The following is a 27747-nucleotide window of genomic DNA, read 5'->3' on the forward strand; positions in this document are numbered from 1 at the left end:
TTGATCCCCAGATTACCCCTTTAAATCTGAGGAACATTGCACTACCACCACAGGAGTACACAGTTCCCACTGAAATCAATGGGCTGTTCGATAAAGTGTGAGACATGCTTATGTACCCAGTATTGTTTACAGTTGTTTTTAATGCAGCTGACATGTCATCATTTGTGTGAAAACTATATGGATTCTGCTTTGTCTTCAATGTGATCTATGGCACCGATGTATTTTTTTAAAGGGGTATTCCATTATTTTTTTTCTTTAGCCTTTGAGCTCATGATGCCAAATGAAACTAACGTGTATTAGACTTCTGTTAACTCTGTGTGCCGCTTTGTCCTGTTTTCATGCAAAGAACCCATACCTGGAAGTGCTGTAGTGCATGTCTTTTTATTTTTCTGCTGTCTCCGACCTTTCCCAGCATTCCATGTGGTCAGAGATAATATGCTAGAAGTTCCATGGTCTCTAGGGGCGCATGGCTATGCTGCAGTGGGTAGGTGGAAATCAGGGTGGAAGGGATTTACTAAAGTAATGATATCCACCCACCCACTGCAGCAGAGCCATACCTCCTGGAGAACATGTGACTTATGACATATTGTCTCTGACTGCATGGAATGCTGGGAAAAGGTCATCAACAGCAGTCAATTAAAAAGATTCACACTACAGCACTTCCAGCTGTGGGTCCTGTGCATGAAAACGAGACAAAGTGGCCCAAGAAGGTAACAAAGGCCTATTACGCATAACTTGGCATCATAGGCTCAAAGGCTAAAGAAAAAAAAAAACTGAAATACCCCTTTATGGTAGGTTCACTATTTTGCTGTGTATTTGCTGCTGCGTATTTTCTTACCTATAGAAGTCAATATGTAACAAAATCACCTGCGTATTTTGCTACTCCTTGAATGGGTAGGAAAATATGCAGCAAAATACGGCACATGTGACCCTACCCTTAATGTGAATTCCTGATATGGAGTCCATACAGATTCTATTATATTACATTGTCATATTGTCATTTATACATTGAAGAGACAATTTCAGGTGTATGTAAACCCAAGATGTGCCTGATAAACCATTTAAGGCTGTTCTATAGATGCAGCTCGTGGTTGGCACCATATTCTGCATTCTACTCAGGCGCTGGCACTATTCACATAAAACACCTTCTCAAACGAGAATTATAGGAGTCTTAGATCCCAAGTGACATATTGTATTACATCTTAATTTACAAAGATAAGATATAAAATACACTTTTTTTTTCTTTTTTATAAACATTTTTGCCCACTGAGGCTTAGAGAAGTTTAGAAAGCTCTTCTAGATTCAGTCTTATAAATATAGCACAAGCCTTTACGAGATGAAAATCCTAATGTCAGCCTTTGTTTGTTCTTGGGATGGTAAAATCGTGTTTCATGACCCAGCGGACGTGACCCCACCTTACAGAGCTGCCTTAATAAGGCAATGTTTAGATGTATCCAGCTTCTCCGCTCCTGTCCTGTCACATAAACACTTACAACGAACTTTTATTTTCAACAGCCATTTTCAAAAGATTCCACCAGTCATTTTTGTAAGTATAGACAAGTGATGCAAGAAACATGACACAAAGTCTGCCTGCCCCGGAGTGCATCTGTATGAGAGCTGTGTGCTTATAAGCTTGCAATCTATTTTACAACACCAAGAATTCTAAAAATACATTAAAAGCCTCTTGGGATTGTTAGGATACAATACACACAGTGGTGCCAGGCAGGAGGTTTAAAGCACAGAGGAGCCAAATGTAATACTTTAAATGCTTTTCTGCCTTTGTTTAGATTTGTTTTCACTTAGTTAAAGGGGTATTCCAGGAAAAAACTTTTTTTTATATATATATATCAACTGGTTCCAGAAAGTTAAACAGATTTGTAAATTACTTCTATTAAAAAATCTTAATCCTTTCAGTACTTATGAGCTTCTGAAGTTAAGGTTGTTCTTTTCTGTCTAAGTGCTCTCTGATGACACGTGTCTCGGGAAATGCCCAGTTTAGAAGCAAATTCCCATAGCAAACCTCTTCTAAACTGGGCGGTTTCCGAGACACGTGTCATCAGAGATTACTTAGACAGAAAAGAACAACCTAAACTTCAGAAGCTCATAAGTACAGAAAGGATTAAGATTTTTTTTATAGAAGTAATTTACAAATCTGTTTAACTTTCTGGAGCCAGTTGATCTATAAAAAAAAGTTTTTTCCTGGATAACCCCTTTAAGTTTTTTCTTTTTTTTTCTTTTATTTAACCTGTTCCTTATAATTTGAGCCATGTTTTATGAGAGAAACATATTGTAATTGTTAAATGTGTCAATGGAACAAATTGCCACAAAAGGATGGTTCAAAATGTCACAGTTACCATGCACAGGAAAAATATTGTCCCAGTGTAATATTGTGCAATGATATACCATATTTTTCGCCGTATAAGACGCACTTTTTCTTCCCCAAAACTGGGGGGAAAAAGTTGGTGCTGGGGTCTTATACGGCAAATACACATTAAAACCCTGTCCTATCGCGGCGGTCCCTGCAATCATCAACGGCCGGGACCCGCGGCTAATACAGGACATCACCGATCGCGGTGATGCCCTGTATTAACCCTTTCGGACGTGGCAATCAAAGCTGACCGCCGCATCTGAAGCGAAAGTGACACTAACCCGGCTGCTCAGTCGGGCTGTTCAGGACCGCCGCGGTGAAATCGCGGCGTCCCGAACAGCTTACAGGACACCGGGAGGGACCTTACCTGCCTCCTCGGTGTCTGCTCCGTGCCGGGATCCCCTGCATGGCCGGCGCTCTCCTTCGTCGTCATCATGTCGTCACGCACGCTGTCCTGTCATCCAATAGGAGCGGCGTGCGTGTCGACGTGATGGCGGCGACGGAGAGCGAGGATACCGGGCAGCAGAGACGTTCGGGAGATCGACAGGGACACCCCGGGGACGCGGCGACAGCGATGGAGGGCGACATCCAGGGCAGGGGTGACCGGTCCGGAGCGGCGGGGACACGCGAGTATTACCTCCTATACCAGTGGTCTTCAACCTGCGGACCTCCAGATGTTGCAAAACTACAACTCCCAGAATGCCCGGACAGCCAACGGCTGTCCGGGCATGCTGAGAGTTGTAGTTTTGCAACATCTGGAGGTCAGCAGGTTGAAGATCACTTACCTATACTTTACATTGTATTTGGTTCAGAATACTGTTTTGTCCCATCAGTGCAGTGGGGCTCTATGGAAATGTGCCAGGAGCCTTTCTAGGGCATACACTGAATGTGAACATAGTATAAACAGAGCTTTACTGATAAAGATGTTTGCTGTTATAATCTATATTGCGGCATGCAGAACATAAATGCAGCAATGCAAAATAATCCCCATATTCTTATTACTCACAGAGTGCTGCTTCATTTGATACACTGCCAATTTTGCAGGTTTTCCTACATACAAAGCATGTAGAGGTCTGTACTTTTAATCATAGGTACTGTGAGAGACGGAATCTAAAACAAAAATCCAGAAAATCACAATATATGATTTAAAAAAAAAAAAATAATTAGAATTTTATTGCATGACATAAGTATTTGATCACCTACCAACCAGTAAGAATTCCAGCTCTCACAGACCTGTTATTTTTTCTTAAAGAAGCCATCCTGTTCTCCACTCATTACCTGTATTTACTGCACCTGTTTGAACTCATTACCTGTATAAAAGACACCTGTAGACACACTCAATTAGACAGACTCTAACCTATCCACAATGGCCAAGACCAGAGAGCTGTGTAAGGACATCATGGATAAAATTGTAGACCTGGAATGGGCAACAGGACAATAGGCAAGTAGCTTGGTGAGAAGGCAACAACCGTTGGCACAATTATTAGAAAATGGAAGAAGTTCAAGATGATAGTCAATCTCTCCCGGTCTGGGGCTCCATGCAAGATCTCACCTCATGGGGCATCAGTGATCACAAGGAAGGTGAGGGATCAGCCCAGAACTACACGGCAGGACCTGGTAAATGACCTGAAGAGAGCTGGGACCACAGTCTGCAAGAAAACCATTCCATCCATCATGGATTAAAATAATTAAAATCCTGCAGTGCACACAAGGTCCCCCTGCTCAAGCCAGCGCATGTCCTGGCCCATCCGGTTTGCCAATGACCATCTGGATGATCCAGAGGAGGAATGGGAGAAGGTCATGTGGTCTGATGAGACAAAAATAAAGCTTTTTGGTGTAAACTCCACTCGCCATGTTTGAAGGAAGAAGAAGGATGAGTAAAACCCCAAGAACACCATCCCAACCGTGAAGCATTGAAGTGGAAACATCATTCTTTTGCGCTCCTTTTCTGCAAAGGGGATAGGATGACTGCACTGTATTGAGGGCATGATGGATGGGGCCATGTATCGCGAGATCTTAGCCTACAACCTCCTTCCCTCAGTAAGAGCCATGAAGATGGGTCGTGGCTGGGTCTTGGAGCATGACAACAACCCAAAACACACAGCCAGGGCAACCAAGTAAGCATCTCAAGATCCTGGAGTGGCCTACCCAGTCTCCAGACCTGAATACAAACCTGAAGGATCTGGATAAGGTCTGTATGGAGGAGTGGGCAAGAACTACAAGAAATGTTTGATCCTGTAATTGCAAACAAAGGTTTCTGTACCAAATATTATGTTATGCTTTTCTGATGGTATCAAACACTTATGTAATGCAATAAAATGCTAATTGTTTTTTAAAATAACATACAATGTGATTTTCGGGATTTTTTAGATTCCGTCTCTCACAGTACCTATGATAAAAATGACTGACCTCTACATGCTTTGTAAGTAGGAAAACCTGCAAAATCGGCAGTGTATCAAAAACTTCCCACTGCATTTGTTTGCAGCATGCACCTGTACATTGACTTCTCTTTTTCTTTTGTATTGTGGCATGCAGCCCAGGCTTACCGTTCAGGTCTCAATAGCACAAAGGTCATTATGGATGGTTGCCAGCAGTACTGACAATGCATCTGCCGGTTTTCAAAGAATGTATGGATGCCTGCAGTTATACAAAAGGGAAACCGATTAAATATAGCAAAAATAGTGTAACAGACTGTATAATAGTAATATTGCTAGTTTCAAAAGGAGCTCCAAATTTTACGGTACAGATTGTAAGTCAACAAATAGATGTTTAACATTATGCTACATGTACAGACTCTGCATCAGTTCACCCTCCAGCTTGGTAGAATGCTTCTAAAAGCTGACTAGATAGCACTGTGCCCACTCTACCTCATCCTGGAGATCTACAGAATTAAGATCTGGAATTGTAAAGCCCAGAGAAGCAATGAAATCTCAATGTCATGTTCCTGGAACCAATGACTACTTTACCATTGGGGCATTGTGCACTGTCTTTCTTAAAGTGTCCTTCTGTCATCGAATCAACAGTTGCCATGAAGGTAGGAACTTGGTCAGCCAGAATGTTATATAAGCAAGAAGAAAAAAAATACCCCAAATGAGTTTGTGACCTCCACCAGTCTTTAACTGTTGATACCTGTTTGGGCCAAACTCTATCCTTAGCAGTGAATGGTAAGAGCAAGCTTAGCATCATCCAATGAGGAGAGTCTCCATCAGATAACACTGGCTGATGGAGACTCTAACCACCGAATGATGCTGATCATCCTCTTACCATTTACTAAGGACGTGTCTGCCTCCCCATTGGATGATGCTGAGCTGGCTGCAATGCTCAGCTTGTTATGAATCCTTTCTATATGTGAGGGTGAGGCAACTCTGGCTTGCAGTAAGGCCACCCACTTCCTGCGCAGTACTGCTCTACACCTATTAGGCAACTGTCACTAGTACCACTAAAATTGTCCAAACTTGATGGCAGCCACCAGAGATTTAAAAAAAAAAAAAAAAAAACTGTGCCACATAAGCCTAGGTCGTCTTGGCCTAGTTATAGAAATATGGCTGCACCTCTTATGAGTACAACAGAAATCTGGAGTCATCTGATCAGGTAATGTTTTTTCACTTCTCAATGCTCCAGTTTTGCATTCTATTATCCACTTAAGTCTTGCCTTTCAATTTACCTTAGACAGTAAACTGGCGGGTCACCAATGTGGCCAGTGATTGGCAGAGTGGGCAGTCCCTGCTGGGATAACTTGTTACAGGAACCTGGAAGCAGCAGTGAGCGACTGGAGGGTATCATTATAAATATATGTAAACGCGGCTGGAATACCACTTTAAAAAAATGTTTCCAGTAATGTTTACACTTGAGCTTTTCATACACATAATATCATTGCATAGACAACTAGATTACTGTTCAGGGTATACAATCTCTGGTTGAGTAAGGCCTCAGAGACCCCCACTAACCCTCAGAATAAGGAAGCTGCAGCACTGGTAAATCCCTCTTTCTCCTTTTACTGTTGTTAAACAGCGCTAAACCAGCATGGTGTCTCCGTCTCCCAGGCATTGGACCCTCACTGATGATAGAGTAATGGCATGTCGTAGCAATATTGTACCACTTAGGCGGGAAAACCCTTTAATAGTACTAACTCTTTTAGCAAAGTTCTCTGAACTGTCTACTTAGCATTTTTCAACATCTAATGTGAAATACCAAACAGAAATTTCGGAGCTTATCTTCTTACAATATGACAGGATTAAAAACATGAAGATCTCAAATAATAATCTTAATGATGCTTTTGGCTCTTCGAAGCTGCGCTGATCTTGGCCTTTGTAAGTGTTGCATTCCAGACAGATTTTTTATCTGCAGTGAGAATCTGTTGCCTGCCTGGGAGAAGGCAAACAATGCACGATAAAAAGGGGTTTCTAGGGGATGAAAAACTCAAATTTAATATATGCATTATACAGTATTTCACTGTGTCATGATAATCATTCTGGAGCCAAATGTGAAGTGAATAATGGAGGCCAAATTGAGATTGAGCATCTTCAAACACATGCATACAGTGCTGCACATTTTGTAGTTCTATTCTTTATCCATGTAACAATGAAGTAAAGGTAAAAACTTGTCTCACTTTTAAAAGCTCTTTTTTATCACACAGTTTGGTACATTAGTCTCTCTGTGATATACTGTACCCTGCTCAAAAATATAAAGGGAACACTAAGATAACACATCCTAGCAAACCTTCTTGCTACAGCTCGCATTGATGTGCCATCCTGGATGAGCTGCACTACCTGAGCCACAGGAACTGAGAAGTGGTCTGTGGTCATCACCTGCAGAACCACTCCTTTATTGGGGGTGTCTTGCTAATAGCTTATCATTTCCACTTGTTGTCAGTTCTATTTGCACAACAGCATGTGAAATTGATTGTCAATCAGTGTTGCTTCCTGAGTGGACAGTGTGATTTCACAGAAGTGTGATTGACTTGGAGTTACATTGTGTTGTTTAAGTGTTCCCTTTATTTTTTTGTGTATGCATATATATACATATATATATATATATATATATATATATATATATATAATCGTATTCTATATGTAATTGTCTGACATCTCTGTGCTGGACAGTTGCTCCTTGAAATTACCCTCTATTCATGGCACTTGCTCCTCGTAATTACCAGCCATTTATGCATCTGGTGAGCACGCCTGTCACTTTTCTGTTATTGGCTATCCATCATCTGTTCTTATATTGGGGCACTTCTTTAATCATGGCAATCATGTCTTCATTTTGCTATTAGCTTTCACGTACAGCTTTGTTGCCATTTACGGATCTGCCTGTGACCCCCTCTCTGCACAAGCCTTACATGCTACATCCTTTCTAAATAGAGACATTATTTACATTAACAAGTATTAACAGGCAATCTGTCTCTCCGGAAAAAACCCTCCAGCTAGTCACCAGAGCTGAAAAGGTACAGGAAGGTGGGGGGATTGTTATATACAGACAAAAGACAGAATTGTCAACCATAGATATATATATACACAGACTGGAGAGAAAAGTCTTGAGGACAGCAGAAAAAGCCCTGATTATCAACAGTGTGCTGCATGGAAAGTATCAGGGATAACAGCAATATAAGCAGGATAGTACATAGAAAGAAAGTAATGAATACTATCAACACGATTCAACTCCCCAAAAAGTTTTTAAAGATTAAATATTAGAGAATTGCATAAAAGATAATTACTATGCTATGATCATTTATATGGCACCATCAAATTCTGTGCCACTTTACATTGCAAACAAGTTACATGGTATTATATATTATAACATTATTATGCACTGCCTTAGCATAAATTATGTCGGTCTTGAGATCCAATCACCGAACTTTAGATATCTATGTTTAGTGTCCATCATGTGCAAACTGTCCAAGGCCAACAGGCTAGGGATGTAAGAATTCTATATGTGTGTCTTGGTATTGTGTGCAGTTAGCAGCTGGGCCGTGCATGATACACCTTCCCAAACATAGTCATAGATTGTTCTTAAAGGGGCACTCCAGTGGAAAATATTTTTTAATGAACGGGAAAGTTAAACAGATTTGTAAATTACTTCTATATAAAAATCTTAATCCTTTCAGTACTTATCAGCTGATGTATGCTTCAAAGGAAGTTCTTTTCTTTTAAAATTTCTTTTTTTGTCTGACCACAGTGCTCTCTGCTCCAGAGTGGGAACAAATCCCCATGGCAAACCTCTCCTGCTCTGGACAGTTCCTGACATGCACAGAGGTGTCAGCTGAGAGCACTGTGGTCAGACCGAAAAGAAATTAAAAAAGAAAAGAACTTCCTCTGTAGTATACAGCAGCTGATAAGTACCTGAACGAATAAGATTTTTAAATAGAAGTAATTTACAAATCTATTTAACGTTCTGGCACCAGTTGATTGACATTTTTTTTTCCACTTGGGTAACCCTTTAAAGAGGTACTCCACTGGCCAGTGGAGTACCCCTTTAACCTGTTAAGGACGGCGGGCGTATCCATACGCCCCCGTTTTAAAGTCCTTAAGGACTGAGGGCTTATGGATACGCCCGTGGGAACTCCGGTCCCCGCCGCTAGCCGGTTGGGGACCAGATCGGGATGCCTGCTGAAATTGCGGCTCTACTTTGAAGCCCTCTAATTTTTTCAAAAAGTAAAAATATGTCCATTTTATGATGCCAACATAAAGTGGACATATTGTATTTGTGAATAAAAATAACATTTATTTGGAATATCCATTTTCCTTACAAGTAGAGAGCTTCAAAGTTAGAAAAATGCTTAAGTTTCTAAATTTTCATGAAATTTTGGCATTTTTCACCAAGAAAGGATGCAGGTAACGCCAAAAATTTACCACCAAAATAAAGTAGAATATGTCACGGAAAAACAATCTCAGAATCAGAATATTTGGTAAAAGCGTTTCAGAGTTATTAACGCTTAAAGTGACGGTGGCCAGAATTGCAAAAAAGGGCTCAGTTCTTAAGGTGAAAAAGGGCTCAGTCCTTAAGGGGTTAAGGTAGGGCACACATAATGGATGTCAAAAGAGGAAATTATTTCCTTTGCCTGTATTAATATTTGTTTTAACATGTTTATGCAAGAAAAGGGACACTAGGTACGTTGGCTTACAAAGGTGGGGATACTATATGTATATCTGCCATACAGCTTCTGCCATATAGTGGTCAAACAATACCTTTCTAGGGTGATGAACGAATGCTATCAATACTGTGTAGCAGATACAATTTCACCTTACAGAGTCTAATACCATCATGTATTGATCATTCATTGTCTAAAATAATAATGCCTGAATATTGTCTAAAAATAGTATACGCAGTACCTATTGTTTTCAAATAAATGTGTGTGTACAAACATTGGCCCTGATTTATCAATCTGTCTGAGACAGAAACTGGAGTGATTTTCCCAAGCAACCAATCACAGCTCATGTTTTATATATTATGGAGCTTTGGTAAAATGAAAGCTTAGCCGTGATTGGTTGCTTGGGAAAATCACTCCAGTTTCTGTCTCAGACAGATTGATAAATCAGGGCCATTGTGTACAAATAAATGAAACATAAGGCAGACATGAATGAATCTTCCATCCAATGTTAAAGGGATATTCCGGCTTTAGACATTTTATTCCCTATCCAAAGGATAGGGAATAACATGTCTGATCGCGGGGGCCCTGCTGCTGGGACCCCCCCACGATCTACCTGCAGCACCTGCATTATGTGCGGAGCTGCATCTCCAGGCTCGGAATTTTAGGGACTGGAGATGCGACGCAGCGCCACGCCCCCCCTCATGACGTCACGCCCCCTCCATTCATGTCTATGGGAGGGGGCGTAACGACCGGGATAAAATGTCTAAAGCCGGAATACCCCTTTAAGCTAAATCTTTTCAAGTAGAGGTCATAAGCTGCATTCTGACTTGGAACTTTCTTTTCAGCACATAGCTTTGGAGACATATTTTAGGCCTTATCTACATTTTTACTGTATAACTATGTGCAAACATCCAATCCCCGAAAGAACTGTTATAGCGACTCGACGACTTTCCATTTACATGTTTCAGTTGCCGCAGACCCAAAAGACATTTTATTTTTTATCTGGCTGGTAAATAATTTCAACCAACTCACCATGTTTGGTGCCAATTGCATGTTCCTAATAACTCATTACATATATAGTAAGGAATGCCTTAAAAAGTGGTCTAATAAGTGGTCTTATTTTTTTTGTAAAACTCCATTTAATTACCTTTCTAATAGCATCTTTGGTAGCTCAGTGTTAAGCTGTTTGCGAGGGCAGGAAGTGGGCGTGGCCCGGCAGGCGCATCGTCATCTGAAGCCTGGCCGGCCGTCTTCCGCCCGTCTTCCCGCACTGAAAAGAGGGAGATGCAGGGGTGGGGATATTTAAATTACGCGTGCCGCGCACCCACGAGCTGCACTGAGAAGAGGAAGATGCAGGGGGCAGGGATATTTAAATTACACTCGCCGCGCGCGCACGAGCACTGTTTCATATACAGGCAGAGAGCGAGCTGAGAATGCGCATTTCGGTCCACATTGCCCGACGTCAGGGGGGGGGGGGGGGGGTGTTGGGGGGGGGGGGGGAATGATTCCTGGACCATGTAGGGTGACACCTTGTGGCCAGGATTTCAAATGTAAAATAAAGTGTGAAAGATAGATTTTTTTTTTCAATGACATATATTATAAAGATTTTTATTTAGGCATAATCTATTGAATTAAAAAAATTATGTTTAATGAGAGTAGCCATTTAAAGGGTTTCTCCGCTCCCCAGCGTCCGGAACATTGAGTTTCTGAATGCTGTGTGCAGGCTTCCATGTTCACGCCCGCCCCCTCGTGACGTCACGGCCTGCCCCCTTAATGAAAGTCTATTGCAAGGGGGCGCAACGGCCGTCACGCCCCTCCCATAGACTTGCATTGAGGGGGCGGGACATGACGTCACATGAAGGGGCATGACATCACAAGGGGGCGGGTGTGAACATGGAAGCCCGCGCACAGCGTTCAGGAACTCAATGTTCCGGACGCTGTGGAGCGGAGTAACCCTTTAAAAAGGTTTTCACTAGGGATGCACCGATATATCGGCGGCCGATACATATTGGCCGAAAATGGCTATTTCGGCAAAATGCCGAAACAACAAAAAAAGTGCTGATAATGACCCACCTCCCCTGCCCGCCCACAGCACAAGTTATAAACACTGCCAGTGGCAGAGGCACTCGTGGGGGGTGCAGGGGGGGGGGGGGGTATATAATACTGTATACTAAAAACCAGGGGGCCTCCAGCTGTTGTGAAACTACAACTCCCAGCATGCCCGGAATGGCAAAGTCTGTCCGGGCATGCTGGGAGTTGTAGTTTCACAACAGCTGGAGGCCCCCTGGTTTTTAGTATACAGTATTAGGTTTTATATGCTCTGGTCGGCCCCCGCCTGCAGCCACACACGGGAGCCGGCCCGGGCACATAAAAAGAAGTATTCCTATCCCGGACATCCCTGTGTCCCGAAAAATCTTTTCGGGACATAAGGATGTCCGCCGGTCACTCACCATTCCCCGGCGTCCTCCTGCGATCCTCCTTCGGTCCTTCGCTTCTCCGCCTCTATGGTCGTACGCACGAGACGTCACTGATGGTCCATAGGCCATAGCAGTAGATGTGACCCCGGGCCGGAGGAGCGGTGACCGGAACACTGTGGGGGCAGCACACAGACATACAGCCTCCAGCCATACACTGTATATATAGCTGGAAACTGTATGTCTGTGGGGTGGGGGGAAGCTGCCTACTATTGTGGGGGAACTGCTGACCTAATGTGGGGGGGGAGCTGCCTACAAATGTGGGGGGAGCTGCCTAATATTGTTGGGGTGGAGCTGCCTGATATTGTGGGGGGGAGCTGCCTAATATTGTTGGGGTGGAGCTGCCTGATATTGTGGGGGGGAGCTGCCTAATATTGTGGGGGGGAGCTGCCTAATATTGTTGGGGGGGAGCTGCCTAATATTGTTGGGGGGGAGCTGCCTAATATTGTTGGGGGAGCTGCCTAATATTGTTGGGGGAGCTGCCTAATATTGTTGGGGGGAGCTGCCTGATATTGTGGGGGGGGGGGGGGAGCTGCCTAATATTGTGGGGGGGGGGGGGGAGCTGCCTACAAATGTGGGGGGAGCTGCCTAATATTGTGGGGGAACTGCCTACTATTGTGGGGAACCTGCCTACTATTGTGGGGAACCTGCCTACTATTGTGGGGGAGCTGCCTACAAATGTGGGGGGAGCTGCCTAATATTGTTGGGGGGAGCTGCCTAATATTGTGTGGGAACTGCCTACTATTGTTGGGGGGAGCTGCCTACTATTGTGGGGAACCTGCCTACTATTGTGGGGGAAATGCTGACCTAATGTGGGGGAGCTGCCTACTATTGTGGGGAACCTGCCTACTATTGTGGGGGAACTGCTGACCTAATGTGGGGGGAGCTGCCTAAAAATGTGGGGGGAGCTGCCTAATATTGTTGGGGGGAGCTGCCTAATATTGTGTGGGAACTGCCTATTATTGTTGGGGGGAGCTGCCTACTATTGTGGGGAAAATGCTGACCTAATGTGGGGGAGCTGCCTACTATTGTGGGGGAGCTGCCTACTATTGTGGGGGAGCTGCCTACTAATGTGGGGGAACTCCCGACCTAATAAGGGGGAATCTAATCTAATCTAATGAGCGGAGCGCTGCATTTTATCAGAAGACGGGGTGAAGTCATTTTCAGTATCGGTATCGGTCGGACATTTTTTTTTATTTCGGTTTCGTTTCGGTTCTGAAATTTCCATTTCGGTGCACCTCTAGTTTTCACTGTATGCTTGGCACTGTGACTGTGTAGCATTAACATACCCAAATCTGTTCATTCTGCTGATCAGCTGGGATATTTGGAGATAGAATTAGGATAGGCTAACACCATTACAAGTTTCAGAAAACCCCTTTAAGCTGACCATACAAAAAAAAAAAAAAAAAACACATCAGGATTCATACATTTTAAAGGGTTATTCCTTAGAACATTATGGCATATTGTTAGGATATACTATCATTTTCTAATCCTGATGAATGGGCACTCTCATTAAAACAAATTTTTACTATTGCACATATGGTAAATAAAAAATCTTTCTAAGGCTGGGTTCACACTATGTTTTGTAACTACGGTTCCCGTATACGGATGGGAGGAGGGGGGCGGGGCTTAATCGCAGCGCCCACACTCAGCCGTATAGGGGAACCGTATTTAATGCATGTCTATGAGCCGACCGGAGTGAACCGCAGCCTCCGGTCGGCTCATAGACGTGGTCGACCGCGTTTTTGCCTATGGTCGGGAAACCACATACGGCCGAAAAAGCAGCCGACCGGAGGTTGCGGTTCACTCCGGTCGGCTCATAGACATGCATTAAATACGGTTCCCCTATACGGCTGAGTGCGGGCGCCGTGATTAAGCCCCGCCCCCTCCTCCCAGCCGTATATCGGAACCGTAGTTGCAAAACGTAGTGTGAACCCAGCCTAATATACTTTGTTTAAAAGAAGAAAGTTTTCTATGTTTTTTATGTGTTTAAAAAAGCTGCCACTAGGTGTCTCGCTACTTGACCAAAGCACATTCCACCCCCACCCCCAGACTGCATTTCCTGTGCAAAAGATGGGGGATCTTTTGCACAGGAAATGCACTCTGGAGTTCTGAGGGGGAGGGGGGGTCCAGCTTTATCCAATCATAGCTCATCTCACACTGAACTGCTTTGGGCTGTGTGTAGCAGAGTAAGGGAGGAAGTTATCCCCTGTATGGCTTCCCCTGCTGGGTAACACCCCTTTCCAGTCTGTGAACCTGAGGCTGAGCAGAAAATACAGAGCAATATCAAAGTAGAAAACTAAAAAATAATATAAATAAAGGCAGAGGGTGGTTTATCATGATGGGGGCAGTGAACTGGGAGGATTATATAATTTATCAACTCTTTAAAAGGTACTGCAGAGCTAAATCATCTTCCTCCACAGAATTGGTGGTAGCCCGGAGGTTGGATTCCCACAGATAAGAAAGTGGTGGCATTTCCAAGATCTGTTGTACAAATATAATCTTGGTTTTAGTACTGTCCTTATGTTATGATGTTTCTGATACAGAAAACTTGATTCAGATAAAATTTTGTAATTTAAACTTTTGTGTTTGGGTATATAGGAGCAAGCTAAAATAAACATCTTGTGGCATGCACATATTAATGGCACTGAATGCCAAGAAAAGAGTCTTTTTTGTTATTATGCAAATGTAGTTCAAAAGCCTAGGGGGAGTTCCCCAGCACAGCAAGAGCCCAAATAAGCCCAGCCCATGCCCTCTTTATATAGTGACCCAGTCAAACAGTGGGTGGTCATAAAGAGGACACGGGTTAGATTTGCCTGGGCTCTTGCTATGCTGGGGAACACAGCTGAGAAGTATGTTGTTGTTTATATTGTGGAAAACTGCTTTAAATTCTAGATGGGGAGGGGCAGTATTACTATACGTTCCATATTAATATAGCAAACATTCTTGGTAAAATGGCATCGACCAATTATCAGTTTGGCCGATATTATTATCGGTATAAGAAATTACCTTGCCGATAATCTGATAATGCCCCGCCCACCGCACCGCCCACAACACCACACTGCCCCAGCCAGAGACCGCCACCGCTGCCCCATTGCCTCCCCCATCCCCGGTTTTATAATTAACTGTTCCCGGGGTTCACGCTACTTCTGGCTCCGGCGGAGTCCTGCGCTATTGCTGTGTGCTGCACAATGACGTGTGACGTCCTCAACGTGACGTCAACGTCAGCGCGCACAGTGACAGCTCGGGATGCCGCCGGAGCCAGAAGTAGCGCGGACCCCGGGAACAGGTAATTATAAAACCAGGGATGGGGGAGGCAATGGGGCAGCGGCGGTGGTTGGACTAAGGTCCGGCGGGGAGAGAAGCGGGCTGCGGCGATCTCTGGCCAGAGGATAGACGGGGGGGGACTCAGGTGGTGGTTGGACTCAGGAGGACCCCAGGACAGGCAGGGGGGGAGAAGCGGGCGGCGGGGGCGGTCTCTGGCCCCGCAAAAGCCGCTGCAGTTCATTGATTTAAAGCACCCGCTTTAAATCAATGATCTGCCGTGGCTTCTTCGGGGCCAAGGGGGGGAGTGGAGAAATAGCTGATAACTTATACCGGAATATCGGTATAAGTTATCAGCTATCGGCCTGAAAGTCCACAGATTATCGGTATCAGCTCTAAAAAATCAATATCGATCCCTAATTAGAAGGTTGTAAAATGTTTCTTTTCTGCAGGGGGATATTTATCATTGCTTCTTGAGCATTTTTTTTTTGTCTATGTTTTGGCGCAGTTCAGGTGCAAGAAGCATATTTAGCAACTTTTATGCGTCTTTTGATATAGACAGTTTCACTCTTTTTGCCTACCCGTAGAACTTTTTCTTTTTGACCATGCAGTGGTCACGTATTTATAATTTGCGACTTTTGTCAAAAGTTGCTATTTTGTGAGCAAAGGGACTTTTTTAGGTGCAAAGCTACACTACCTACCAGTAGGCGTGAGCATCACCTCTACTTTCTTCAATTCAACTTTTAACCTCTTGTGGACGACAGCGTCCCACTCCCCTTCTATGAAACGCGCTCAGCGTGTCATAGCTGGGTGGTCCTGGCAGCTATCTGCCACCAGGACCCATCTCTAATGCCAGACATCACTGATCATGGTGATGCCCGGCTTTAACCCCTTTAACACTGCAAATCAAATCAAATTTGATTGTAGCTTCTAAAATGCAAGTAAAAATGTCCCGGCAGCTTTGTGAATGTAAGTAAAAACACCTAACCTGCCAAAATCAGGACCTGAGAAAATGTCTACTTCCCTCCCTCACAAGCGTCTAGAAAAAGTGTATGTGGTAGAGCCTTTCCCACCACAGCAAAACTGCGCAAAATTCATCATCCTGCTGCATCTTCCTGATAAATAAGATGCACGCTAGTCAAACCCACCGCCCAAATAAATGTGGGAATTTACATTCTTTGATAAATCTGGGCCTCAGTGCCTGAGTCCAGTGGTGAAATTTCGCTCTATCATTAATCAGACAGACGTATATGAAAAACAGTTGTAGTGAAACACAGGTTTGCACCAATGATGACGTCTTTTTAAGCGATTAATTTTAAAGAGGAACTGCAGCTGTTCTCCAACCCTTATTAGATTTAATAAAAATTGCTCTTACAGTATATAGCAGCTTAAAGACAAGACAGTAAATAAATCTTGACATCTGTCTATCTAGAGATCAAAATCACTTTCACAAAGTAGTTTAAGAGTCCTAATATTGTAGCTGGCCCTTTAATCATTTAGCCACACTGCCGTTCTGATCATCTCATTGAAATGTAAAATTTGTAAGATTTGTGTTTTCGGATGGTCACGTAGAGTTATTTCACCTTCATACAAAATCTGACAGAAAAATATGTTACATAATTTGATCGCTTGTATTACGGATTTATTCTTCTCTAATAAATATTGAAAAGGACACCTCCCTAAAATATAGTGCTGTATGGCGGTACCATAAGGCAACACATGCAGTGGCTCCGTCATGTACAAGAGGTCTTACTATTGGTAGTAGGTCTTACTATTGGTCTGTTGTCTTTTTTTTGTTGTGCAATAGATGACAGTTGTTTTTATCCTCACTTTCCCGTACTGCAGCATTTTAGCACATGTATTACAGTAGCATGACCCACCCAGTACATTAGAAGGTTTTTAATCATATATTGACTTTATCACTCTACAGAATGGGTTAAGTGGTAGGCGATGTGAATGGTGATGCAGTTTGAGATATCAGGAACCACAAAACCAGATGTAAACTATAGTGCTGAGCTAGAATAGTGTCTGTACCTGTGTTTCATGGTGGTCTCACAATCTTTCTGTGATTTTTGCCCCAATATTTAAACAGCATATAAAATGAGTGTTGTCTCAGGTTTTCCCAGGTTGCAGTGCGGCCCGAGACATTACATCACTAGTCAGGTGTTCAGAAGATCTTAGCATCAATGGGTGAAGCAACCACTGGGTGGGAGGGAGATCATTCTGCAAGAAATATCGTTTTGTAACAGCTGGAGGCACCCTGGTCAGAAAACACTGGTCTATTGTATGGGAAGGATCACAGGTGGGTTTCAATGGGTGGGGTGGCTGATGTGTGGGAGGCAGAAAAGTGACCTCATACTTACAAACAAGGAATCATGGCACTTGTAATTTGAGGGAACAAACTCCAACAGGAAATAGCCAGTTCACAAAAAGATAACCACAGGGTTTTGCTAATCTAACAACATAGCCATTTTTTTTTTATGTGAACGCAATAAGCTACAAGGCCCAGAGGGTGACATGCACAATATTGGGGGGGGGGGGGGGGGAAGAGAAGAAGAAGGAAACACTAAGGGACCACATAGACAAACACAAAACAAAGCATAAAACACAACCAGGATGGAGAGGAAAAGGAAGCAGAGAAAAGAAGGTAGAAAGGAAAAGGAGCTCAACAGGTCAAGGTGGCTGCCGATCAGACAAGCGATCTCACAACATGGCCATTTAGCCCCGAGACAAGCACAGATCCTTCCTAAGCATGTCCAGTACTGTCTGTCAGGGCAATGAGGAGCTGCTCTTTAAAGGGGTACTCCAGTGGAAAACTTTTTTTTTTTTTATCTACTGGTGCCAGAAAATTAAAGTATACCTGTCGTCAACAAAAACTTTTTCTATAATGTAGATAATACCTTTATATGTATATTTGTAATATACATTGGTTAAAAAATGTGTATATTTTTGTCCCTGCAGGTATTGCCTGTGTGTCTCTATGAGGAGTCCAAATACAGGAAGTGAGGGAGGACAAGCAGGGCTTGGTGCACTGAGGACAAGCAGGACAGTGTGCACTGAGTCTCTATGACATGCTTCCCGCTCACACATCAGGATGATTGACGAGCCTGCACAGAGCCCTGCTTGTCCTACCCTCACTTCCTGTATTTGGACTCCTCATAGAGACACACAGGCAATAGCTGCAGAGACAGCATTTTTCACCTAAAAATATACACAATTTTTAACCAATGTATATTACAAATATTCATATAATGATATTATCTACTTTATATAAAAAGTTTTTGTTGACAACAGGTACACTTTAAACAGATTTGTAAATTACTTCTATTAAAAAATCTTAAGCCTTCCAGTACTTATTAGCTGCTGAATACTACAGAGGAAATTCTTTTATTTTTGGAACACACAGCTCTCTGCTGACACCTCTGTCCATTTTAAGAACTGTCCAGAGTAGGAGAAAATCCCCATAGAAAACACATGCTCCTCTGGACAGTTCCTAAAATGGACAGAGATGTCAGCAGAGAGCACTGTGGTCATGATGTTAGCAGAGAGCACTGTGTTCCAAAAAGAAAATAATTTCCTCTGTAGTATTCAGCAGCTAATAAGCACTGGAAGGCTTAAGATTTTTTAATAGTTTTTTTTTTATTAAGTAATTTACAAACCTGTTTAACTTTCTGGCACCAGTTGATTAAAAAAAAAAGTTTTCCACCAGAGTACCCCTTTAATATCAGTTGAGCTGTCTTGCTAAGAAGCAAGTAGCAGAGTGAAAGAAGGGTGAGACTCCTGATACCTCTATTTTTTAAGAGGCACGCATATAGGCAAATTTTAAACTCTTAAGGACTGGACCAATTTTAGTTTTTGCACTTTCATTTTTTCCTCCTAATCTTGTATAGCCATATTTCATTTATTTTTTCTTCTACACACCCAAATGAGGGCTTGTTTTTTTGTGGACCAATTGTACTTTTTAATGACTTCCTTAGTTTTTCCATAACATATGCTCTAAGGCTCGGTTTCCACTTTTTTTTTTTTACTTAAAAAAACGCCACCAAAAATGCCAGAAAAACTGCCACAGGTTTTTCCTACGTTTTGGCAGTTTTCCTGGCATTTTTTTTTTGCCTTTGAGTGGAAATTGCATTTTTGGCCCATTTGGCATTTTCTTCAAAATTTGTTGGATACCCAAAAAAAATGCAAGATGCAGTAGGGATGGGAAAATGTATTTAACGGAAAAAAAAATGTATAGCAAAATTTTTATTACTTTTTAATAGCGCGATAACAGACCGTCGCCCATTCCTTTTTCCCCCACCCCGCTCCACCTGTCCGCTCTCCCCACACGTACAAGATCGCTGTATGCTGATATGAATTAAAGAGCTGGCGTTATCTATCAAGACCTGGTGAGTGCTTCATTCCTACATACCTCTATGCGGTTATATCGTAGTTATAAAAAAGATAAATTTCATTAAATACAATTTTTTCTATCACTACTGTATCTTTTTTTATGGTACCCTACAAACTTTTATTAAAAAACTTATCTCCATCACTTTTTTGGATCGCTAAAGTCCAAAAAAGAATAAAAAACGCCGGCAAAAATGCCAAAGTTAAACCCACATGGCGTTTTTCTTGGCGTTTTTTCACTCCCATAGAATTCTATGGGAAGAAAACGCCAAGTTTTTCCTTAAAAAATGCCAAAGTCTCAACAAGAGGTCGTTTTTGAATAACTGCCAAGGAGCCAAAAATAGCTGAAAAACTTCAAAAGGATAAAAAAAAAAAACGCCAAGCGGATATGGCATTTTGCAGTTCCATATTGACTTGCAGCTAACATCTAGGGTGTTTTTATTGGCGTTTTTTCAAAAAGTGGAAACCTAGCCTGAAACAAAAAAAAAAAAAGAGGTGAAATTGATTAAATTAACCGTATGATCAAACTAACATGTTATCTTAATTGTTTAGGTCAGTGCAATTATAACAATATCCGATGTGTTTAGTTTCCATCATGCTTTACTAAATGAATTCTTAGGGTACGTTCACACGAGCGGGTTTTCCGCTGCATATTTGAAAGTGGGCGGGCTCTTCTCGGCTGTCCGCAGCAGATTTTCCGCGGTGGAATTGACTTCAATGGGGCTTGCGGCGGATTTTCCGCAGCGTAAATTCTGCCGCGGAAAATCTGCTGCGGACAGCCGAGAAGAGCCCACCCACTTTCAAAAAATCCGCCCGTGTGAACGTACCCTAAACTTTCAAGATTTTCTTTGTCATTTCCATATATTTGTAATTGTAATGTATTTACAAAATTGTATTTTATTTTCAATTTCACCCTATAAAAAATTATGTTTTTTTTTGTTTCATTGTAGATTTTCATTACAATAAAATTGGTCCCACATAAAACAATTCCTCATACGGCCCTGTAGATTAAAAATGTAGAGAGTTATTTTTAGGCGAACAGGAAAAAATTTAAACACAAAAAATGAAAATTGCCCGCGTCATCAAGGAGTTAAAGCGGTATTCCAGTAAAAAAAACTTTTTATATATATATATATATATATATATATATATATATATATATATATCTCAACTGGCTCCAGAAAGTTAAACAGATTTGCAAATGATCCAATAAAGAGAAAAGCCACCTGGCACTGATGTGTAGCAATTTCTTATATGTAATACCCTTGGGGAGACTCTGTGATTTGCAGCTGGTGGTGGTGCGAACTTGTATAGACCATAAGCACTGTATTCATGAAAATGATGAAAAGAAAGACAAGTACACTCACCATGTTCGTTGCTTCATCTGTGTAACTTTAATGGAGTCATCAAGATACAGAGACAAGTGTGCAGGGGGACGACAATGGAGGGAGGTGTTCTTGGGCTACTACCTAGGGGCCAAATGAAGCGCATGTAGCGCGAGACGGTTCCGTAGTCCAAGAACACCTCCCTCCATTGTCGTCCCCCTGCACACTTGTCTCTGTATTTGGATAACTCCATTAAAGTTACACAGATGAAGCAACCAACATGGTAAGTGCACTTGTCTTTCTTTTCATGAATACAGATTTGTAAATTACTTCTATTAAAAAATCTTAATCCTTCCAATAATTATCAGTTCAAAGTTGATCGCCGCGTCTAAAGTGAAACTAAACTAATGCCAGTTAGCTCAGGGGGCTGTTCGGGACCGCCGCGGCATCCCGAACAGCTGTAGAACACGAGGATGGTCCCCATACCTTGCCTCCTGTTGTCCGATCGCCAAATGACTGCTCAGTGCCTGAGATCCAGGCATGAGCAGTCAAGCGGCAGAATCATTGATCAATGGTTTCCTATGAGAAACCATTGATCAATGTAAAATATCAGTGTGTGCAGTGTTATAGGCCCCTATGGGAGCTATAACATTGCAAAGAAAAGTGGGAAAAAAAAGTGATCAATAAAAGTTTGAATCACCCCCCTTTTCCCATGTAAAAAAAAACAAAAAAACAGTGTAAGTCTGGGTTCACACCACGTTTTGTTAAATACGGTTCCCGTATACGGCTGGGAGGAGGGGGCGGGGCTTATTCGCGGTGCCCGCACTCAGCCGTATTCGGGAACCGTATTTAATGTATGTCTATGAGCCGACCGGAGTGAACCGCATACGGCCGAAAACGAAGCCGACCGGAGGCTGCGGTTCATTCCGGTCAGCTCATAAACATACATTGAATACGGTTCCCGAATACGGCTGAGTGCGGGTGCCGCGATTAAGCCCCGCCCCCTCCTCCCAGCCGTATACGGGAACCGTATTTAACAAAACGTGGTGTGAACCCAGCCTAACTAAAAATAAACATACGTGGTATCCCCAAATGTCCGAATTATAAAAATATATAATTAATTAAACTGCACGGTCAATGGTGTACACGCAAAAAAATTCCAAAGCCCAAAATAGCGTATTTTTGATCACTTTTTATATCATGAAAAAATTTATAAAAGCGATCAAGAAGTCTGATCTCATACCGCCCCATACGTGGAAAAAGAAAAAAGTTATAGGTGTCAGAAATTGACAATTTTAAACATATAAATTTTGCTGCATGTAGTTATGATTTTTTTCAGAAGTATGACAAAATCAAACCTATATAAGTAGGGTATCATTTTAACCGTATGGACCTACAGAATAAAGAGAAGGCGTCATTTTTACTGAAATATGCACTGTGTAGAAACGGAAGCCCCCAAAAGTTACAAAATGGCATTTTTACCTCAATTTTGTCGCACAATTATTTTTTTCCATTTCGCTGCAGATTTTTGGCTAAAATGACTGATGTCATTACAAAGTAGAATTGGTGGCGCAAAAAATAAACCATAATATGGATTTTTAGGTGCAAAATGTAAAGAATTATGATTTTTTAAATGTAAGGAGGAAAAAACGAAAGTGCAAAATGGGTTAAGGGGTTATGGCAGTGGTCTCCAAACTGGGTGCTGGGACACAGTGTGTCAGCGGCAGTTCCCAGGTGTGTCACAGGACCGCCCTATCCCACAGCAGCAGTTACTGTTCCTAAGTGGCATGACCCTTGTTACTGATCTTGATCTGATCTGCGGTGGCTGCTGGGACTTTTGATCACTTGTCATAACTGCTGAGTCTGCATCTGTGGTGAAGCTGGACTGAGGCCACTATGAAAAGAACTGTAGTGAAGCTGGAAGTGGCACTAGGGAAAGAAATGAAGTGGCACATCTGGGGATCAAGGCAGGAATGGAGTGGCACATGGTAGTGATCAGGGGGGGGGAATTAAGTGGCACAGTGGTTAACAAGGAGGGGGAATGAAGTGGCACAGGGATGATGAAAGAGAGGGAATTAAGTGGCACAGGGGGTGATGAGGTGGTCAAAGGTGGTAATGAAATGGCACATAGGGGATTGGGGGATGAAGTGGCATTGGGGGATCAAGGTGGGAATTAAGTAGCACAAGGGGGATCAGAGGGGGTGAAGTGGCATGGGGGGGATCAAGGGGGGGCAATGAAGTGGCCCGGATGGGATCAAGAGGGGAATAAAGTGAAACAAGGGGGATCAATGGGGGAATGAAGTGGCACATGGGGAGGATTAATGGGGAATGAAGTGACACAGGAAGTGATCAAGGGGGTGAGGAGTGTGTCACCAAACTATTCACATCTAAAAACTAAGTCGACAGCATGCAGTTTTTCTTGGTAAACATAACTATTCTGTGCTTTACAATATTAATTTTAATGTTAATTTTGCACTTTATAGTACAAGAATTCCCAATCTACTGTATCTCACCGCTTATCCAGTGTTTACTACACAACTATATACTGTATGGGAATATGAAATAACAACATGACTAGAATTCATTTGAAAAGTTATGTTTCTCTGTTGACTCCAGGCAACAGTAGACTTTTAAGGGGGTTTCCCAATGAATGTGAACGTAAATAAAAAATGTTGTAAAACACGGACTAGAATTCCCTGTAATGAAATGATTTAACTCTCTACTTCCTCTGGACTGCATCTGTATGACATGGCTACTCTACACTGTAAACAAACTGCACAGGAAAATACATAGCAAAAGTGTTGTTTTCTTATAGGAAGAAGTTAGATAACTCTAGTAATTGCTTCTAGAACATCTACATTAAACACATCATGGAACCACGTGTAAAAACTACGGTCAAGTGAGATCTTGGCCTTACTCCTAATATAATAATAAATCTTCCCCACTTCCCATACAAATCTACTGACAGCCGCAGGGAACTCTATTATCCTGTGTTTGAAAAGGTTTTCGGATATTAGAAAAATAAATTCCTATATAACCAAACATTGTCTGAAATTGTTCCTATAGTGGAGCTTCACCTTAACAGACACTATATATTCATTTACCTTTCAGATACACCTATAAAGTTCTTGAAAGTCCTGGTGGAGATAGATGATTACAGTGGTCCCTCAAGTTACAATATTAATTGGTTCCAGGACGACCATTGTATGTTGAGTCCATTGTATGTTGGGACCAGAACTCTATGGAAACCTGGTAATTGGTTCTAAAGGCACCAAAATGTCATCTAAAAATAGAAAAAAGTGAGAATTAAAGAAAAATAAGTAGATAACTAATACAGATAAAGCAAATCCTTATATATAAAAGTAAGAAAGATCTGCTGGGAGCCATAAATCACTGTCTATGTTAGTGTTTTCCAAGCAGGGAGCCTCCAGCTGTTGCAAAACTACAACTCCCAGCATGCCCGGACAGCCAAAGGCTGTCCGGGCATGCTGGGAGTTGTAGTTTTGCAACCGTTGGGGGTACCCTGCTTGGGAAAACACTGGTCTATGTAGAGGACAGGAGCTTCTTCAGGGTCCTGTACAGTACACAAAGTGTCCCAAAAAAGTTACATGGAGCCTCCATCACCTGGTGTTCAAAGGAGCAGCTAACCCTGGCACAGGTAAAGAGTACAGAACATGTAAAACCACCCTGTACTGTAGGGGGCGCTACCAGACACCCAGTCAGTGCATACACTTCAGTAATACAGGGGTTTTACCAGTGTAATCCCCATTCTGATTGGTCGGTTCTTCCAGCCATTGACATGTTTCACAGATCTGGACTGTCTGTAGTATTGTATGTTGAGTCTGGTTTCAACTTACAATGGTCCAGATTAGACCATTGTATGTTGAAACTATTGTATGTTGAGGCCATTGTAAGTTGAGGGATCACTGTATATGAAAAGATATTTTATTTCTATACATCATGGTGGTAGGTGATGTCATTCAGCACACTGTTATAGTTTGTATAGTGACCTGAAACCAGCACTTACTGAGAACTGCCTATGTCACTGGCTATTAATGATTCGCAACCATGAGTGCTCTGCGGGAAAAGGGAGAAGTTTTCTCTTGTTTTCTTTGGCACCAGTGACTCAACGGGTTCACGTTTCCTTCAGCACAAAAAAAAAAAAAAAAAGCCTACACTTTAAGTTCAAGAGACTTAAAATACATTTGCTGGCTGACCCCAACCCAAGCTTGTGGGTTTGTGCAAATATGGTTTGGAGGGAAACTTGGAGATGGGAAAATATATCATCCCAAGAGAGTAAGGTCTGAACAGGCGGGAGAGCAAGGGAAAAGTGTGAGAATAACCCTGCCAGACTCATTTCTCAGTTGTAATAAGGAGGCCTCGTCCTGTGTGGTTAATACACAGTGGCACAGATTGCTATTGCATTGAGATCCATTACTGTTTGCTCGCAACATTACTATATTTCATCTTGTCTTTCCCAACCCTGTCCTTCAGATATTAGTATTATGTGCTATAATCAGTGCTGTGGAGTCGGACGAAATTTTGGGTACGTGGAGACGGCAAACAATGCACCGACTCCAACTCCTACTAAATTTAGATTGGAATAAAAAAAAGCAAGTTTAAATGTCCCAATTCACAAAAAGTTATAATTAATGACTTCTCTACTGTAAGAATAAAGACCAATGCATGCAGTGCCTCACGTAACCGCAAAACGAACACGTTAAGTGACCGTGAAGAAGCATGCTTTTCATGTGCTTCACTATATGGCACACAACGCACAATTAAGAGCAGCAATACTTATACTTTCCATAGTGTTGTGTTCTGCTCTTACAGGGAACCCATGGGTAACCTAGCCTCTCACTGATAAGGGATTAAGTAAATATGTTTTTTGCAGGAGACACTAGAGTCACTTGTATAAGTGAAGGGTATGGAGGGTCAATAGATCAAGACTGAAGCTGTAAACCATTGGAAAAACTGCTGCCATTCAGCTAAGGCTATAAAAACTTGTAAACTCCAATTGTTAGCTTAAACTTTAAACATGACTATGGGATTCTACTAGGGAAATCATGTTTTATAATAAATGCCCCTTCCTGGATCCTCCCACTGCCCTATCTTCAGCAGCAGATCAGCACACAAAAAGGAGAAGGCAGCAGCTTCTGCCCAAGTACCTCTCTCTGCTAGAAGAGCTTAGAAGAACTTGGTGGAACAGCTTCTTGGATTCAACTGTAAGTGTTTATAAATACATTGGCATATTAATACAAAGGAGTTGGAGTCAGAACATTTATCTACCGACTCTACAGCCCTGGTTATAATAACATATGTTGTTATATTAAAGGGGTTGACCTGACACCACAATGGCTGACAATGGGGAATATTTGTCATTTATATGTCCATGGGTTAAAGGTGGTCCCTAGGGATCACATAAAGGTGTCTGATGGGAGTAAAGGGCTTCCCAACACTGGAAAGTATGAAGTGTGAGAGGTATATTACTAATTGGGAGTATGTAGTGTCCACAAAGCCTGTAATTGGTCTGCATATTACGAGTAGGCCTAAGCCCATCTGCATTTTACAAGATCAGTGAGGCCGGAGTAGCTGACTGCTGGAACATTGATCAGTCAGGTTATACCAGCAAACAGTGTAGGTTATGTGCTTTGTCATGGAGGCCGAGTGCCATGAAGTGTACGTCATGACACGGACCTTACAAGGCCTGGCAGTGTTGTTGAAAAGGTTGCACACAAAAAGATGTGATCAGCCAATGAACAAGCGTTTGCCCGTTTCTGGCTGATCAGTGGTCCTTTCACATGGGGCCATTACGAGGAATGCTCATGCATCTGATAATAGGCTCAATGAAGGCATTATGACAGTCTATGATCTTTCAGTGCAGGTATCATGGGACAAAGATGCTGCCTGTGCCAAATGTCCGGTGAGCTTTTGCCCCGTGATGTAGTCTGACTGTTTGTGCATCTTAAAGATGAACACACAATTAAAAGCCATGCTTACTGGGGGATCCAAGAGTGTTTCCCGGATCCATGAACGGTCTGCCATTTCCCTGTGGGCCAGGTCAGACCCTCTATGAACATGATTGTTATGTCCCTGAACCAAGGAATACAGGAAGGTTTAGCTCTGAAGCCTACACAATTGGCAATTTCATACATCAATGGACAGTCTGATTTAGAGCAAAAAATCTATAGGGGAATAATCAGTTAGGCTAAGTTTCCACTTGTTTTTTTTTCTGGCAGTTTTTGGATCTCTGCCACTGCAGTTTTTGAGCCAAAGTCAGAAGTGGATCCATAAGGGAGGAGAAGTGTAAGTCCTTCCTTTATTGAATACAATACAAAAAACAGGTAGAAACTAACTGTGTACATTTTTTTTTTTACCCCAGTTAGCCTGGGCGTACATCATGTGTCCTTCCCCCACTTTTATGAAAGAGGTGCACATTCTTCATGAATAACAAAGTAGCTTAGATGTAGACAGGTTTCTAACTGTGGTACGGGCTGACATGAAATGTTATAAAAATGTTAGTGTTTGCGCAACTTTTGCGACAGTTTAAAAAAGTCGCAGTTGATAAATCAAAGGCCACATAACCATGCCACACTGCATCCAAAGTGTTTTAATGAGTCTAAAAGATAAGCGCAAATAGTTTTTGACAATTTACCACAAAAAAATAACAGGGTAACACCAATGATAAATCCCCCCGTATGTATGTAATTCTTGTTTATGTACTGTGTTTCTGGGTTCTAAGGATGAAATATGTGGCCTCTTACAATGCTTATTTATGTTTTGAATCTAAAATTAACTATTGCATGTCAAGCTCCATACATAAACATCAGGATCACAGGC

At 42.2% G+C, this 27747-nt stretch overlaps 1 protein-coding gene and 1 long non-coding RNA gene across 4 annotated transcripts in view; one reads left to right on the forward strand and one right to left on the reverse strand.

The window, feature by feature from the left end:
- Positions 1-27747, forward strand: part of IL17B (interleukin 17B) — a 115918-nt gene that overhangs the window by 49777 nt on the left and 38394 nt on the right. The window contains exon 1 of one of the 3 annotated variants that reach the window (XM_056574756.1): positions 5382-5402. The exons of the other annotated variants lie outside the window; for them this stretch is intronic. Coding sequence (XP_056430731.1) covers positions 5397-5402 — 6 coding nt within the window. The 5' untranslated portion in view covers positions 5382-5396. Of the gene's footprint in view, positions 1-5381; positions 5403-27747 lie in introns of those variants that run through there. 3 annotated transcript variants of the gene reach the window in all.
- Positions 1-27747, reverse strand: part of LOC130369457 (uncharacterized) — a 72624-nt gene that overhangs the window by 26063 nt on the left and 18814 nt on the right. The window contains exons 2-3 of the long non-coding RNA XR_008892766.1: positions 24012-24190; positions 4915-5005 (exon numbers count right to left, since the gene is read on the reverse strand). This is a non-coding gene — a long non-coding RNA (uncharacterized LOC130369457). The remainder of the gene's footprint in view (positions 1-4914; positions 5006-24011; positions 24191-27747) is intronic.

The sequence above is a fragment of the Hyla sarda genome, chromosome 4, assembly GCF_029499605.1.
Source record: "Hyla sarda isolate aHylSar1 chromosome 4, aHylSar1.hap1, whole genome shotgun sequence".
NCBI lineage: Eukaryota > Metazoa > Chordata > Amphibia > Anura > Hylidae > Hyla > Hyla sarda.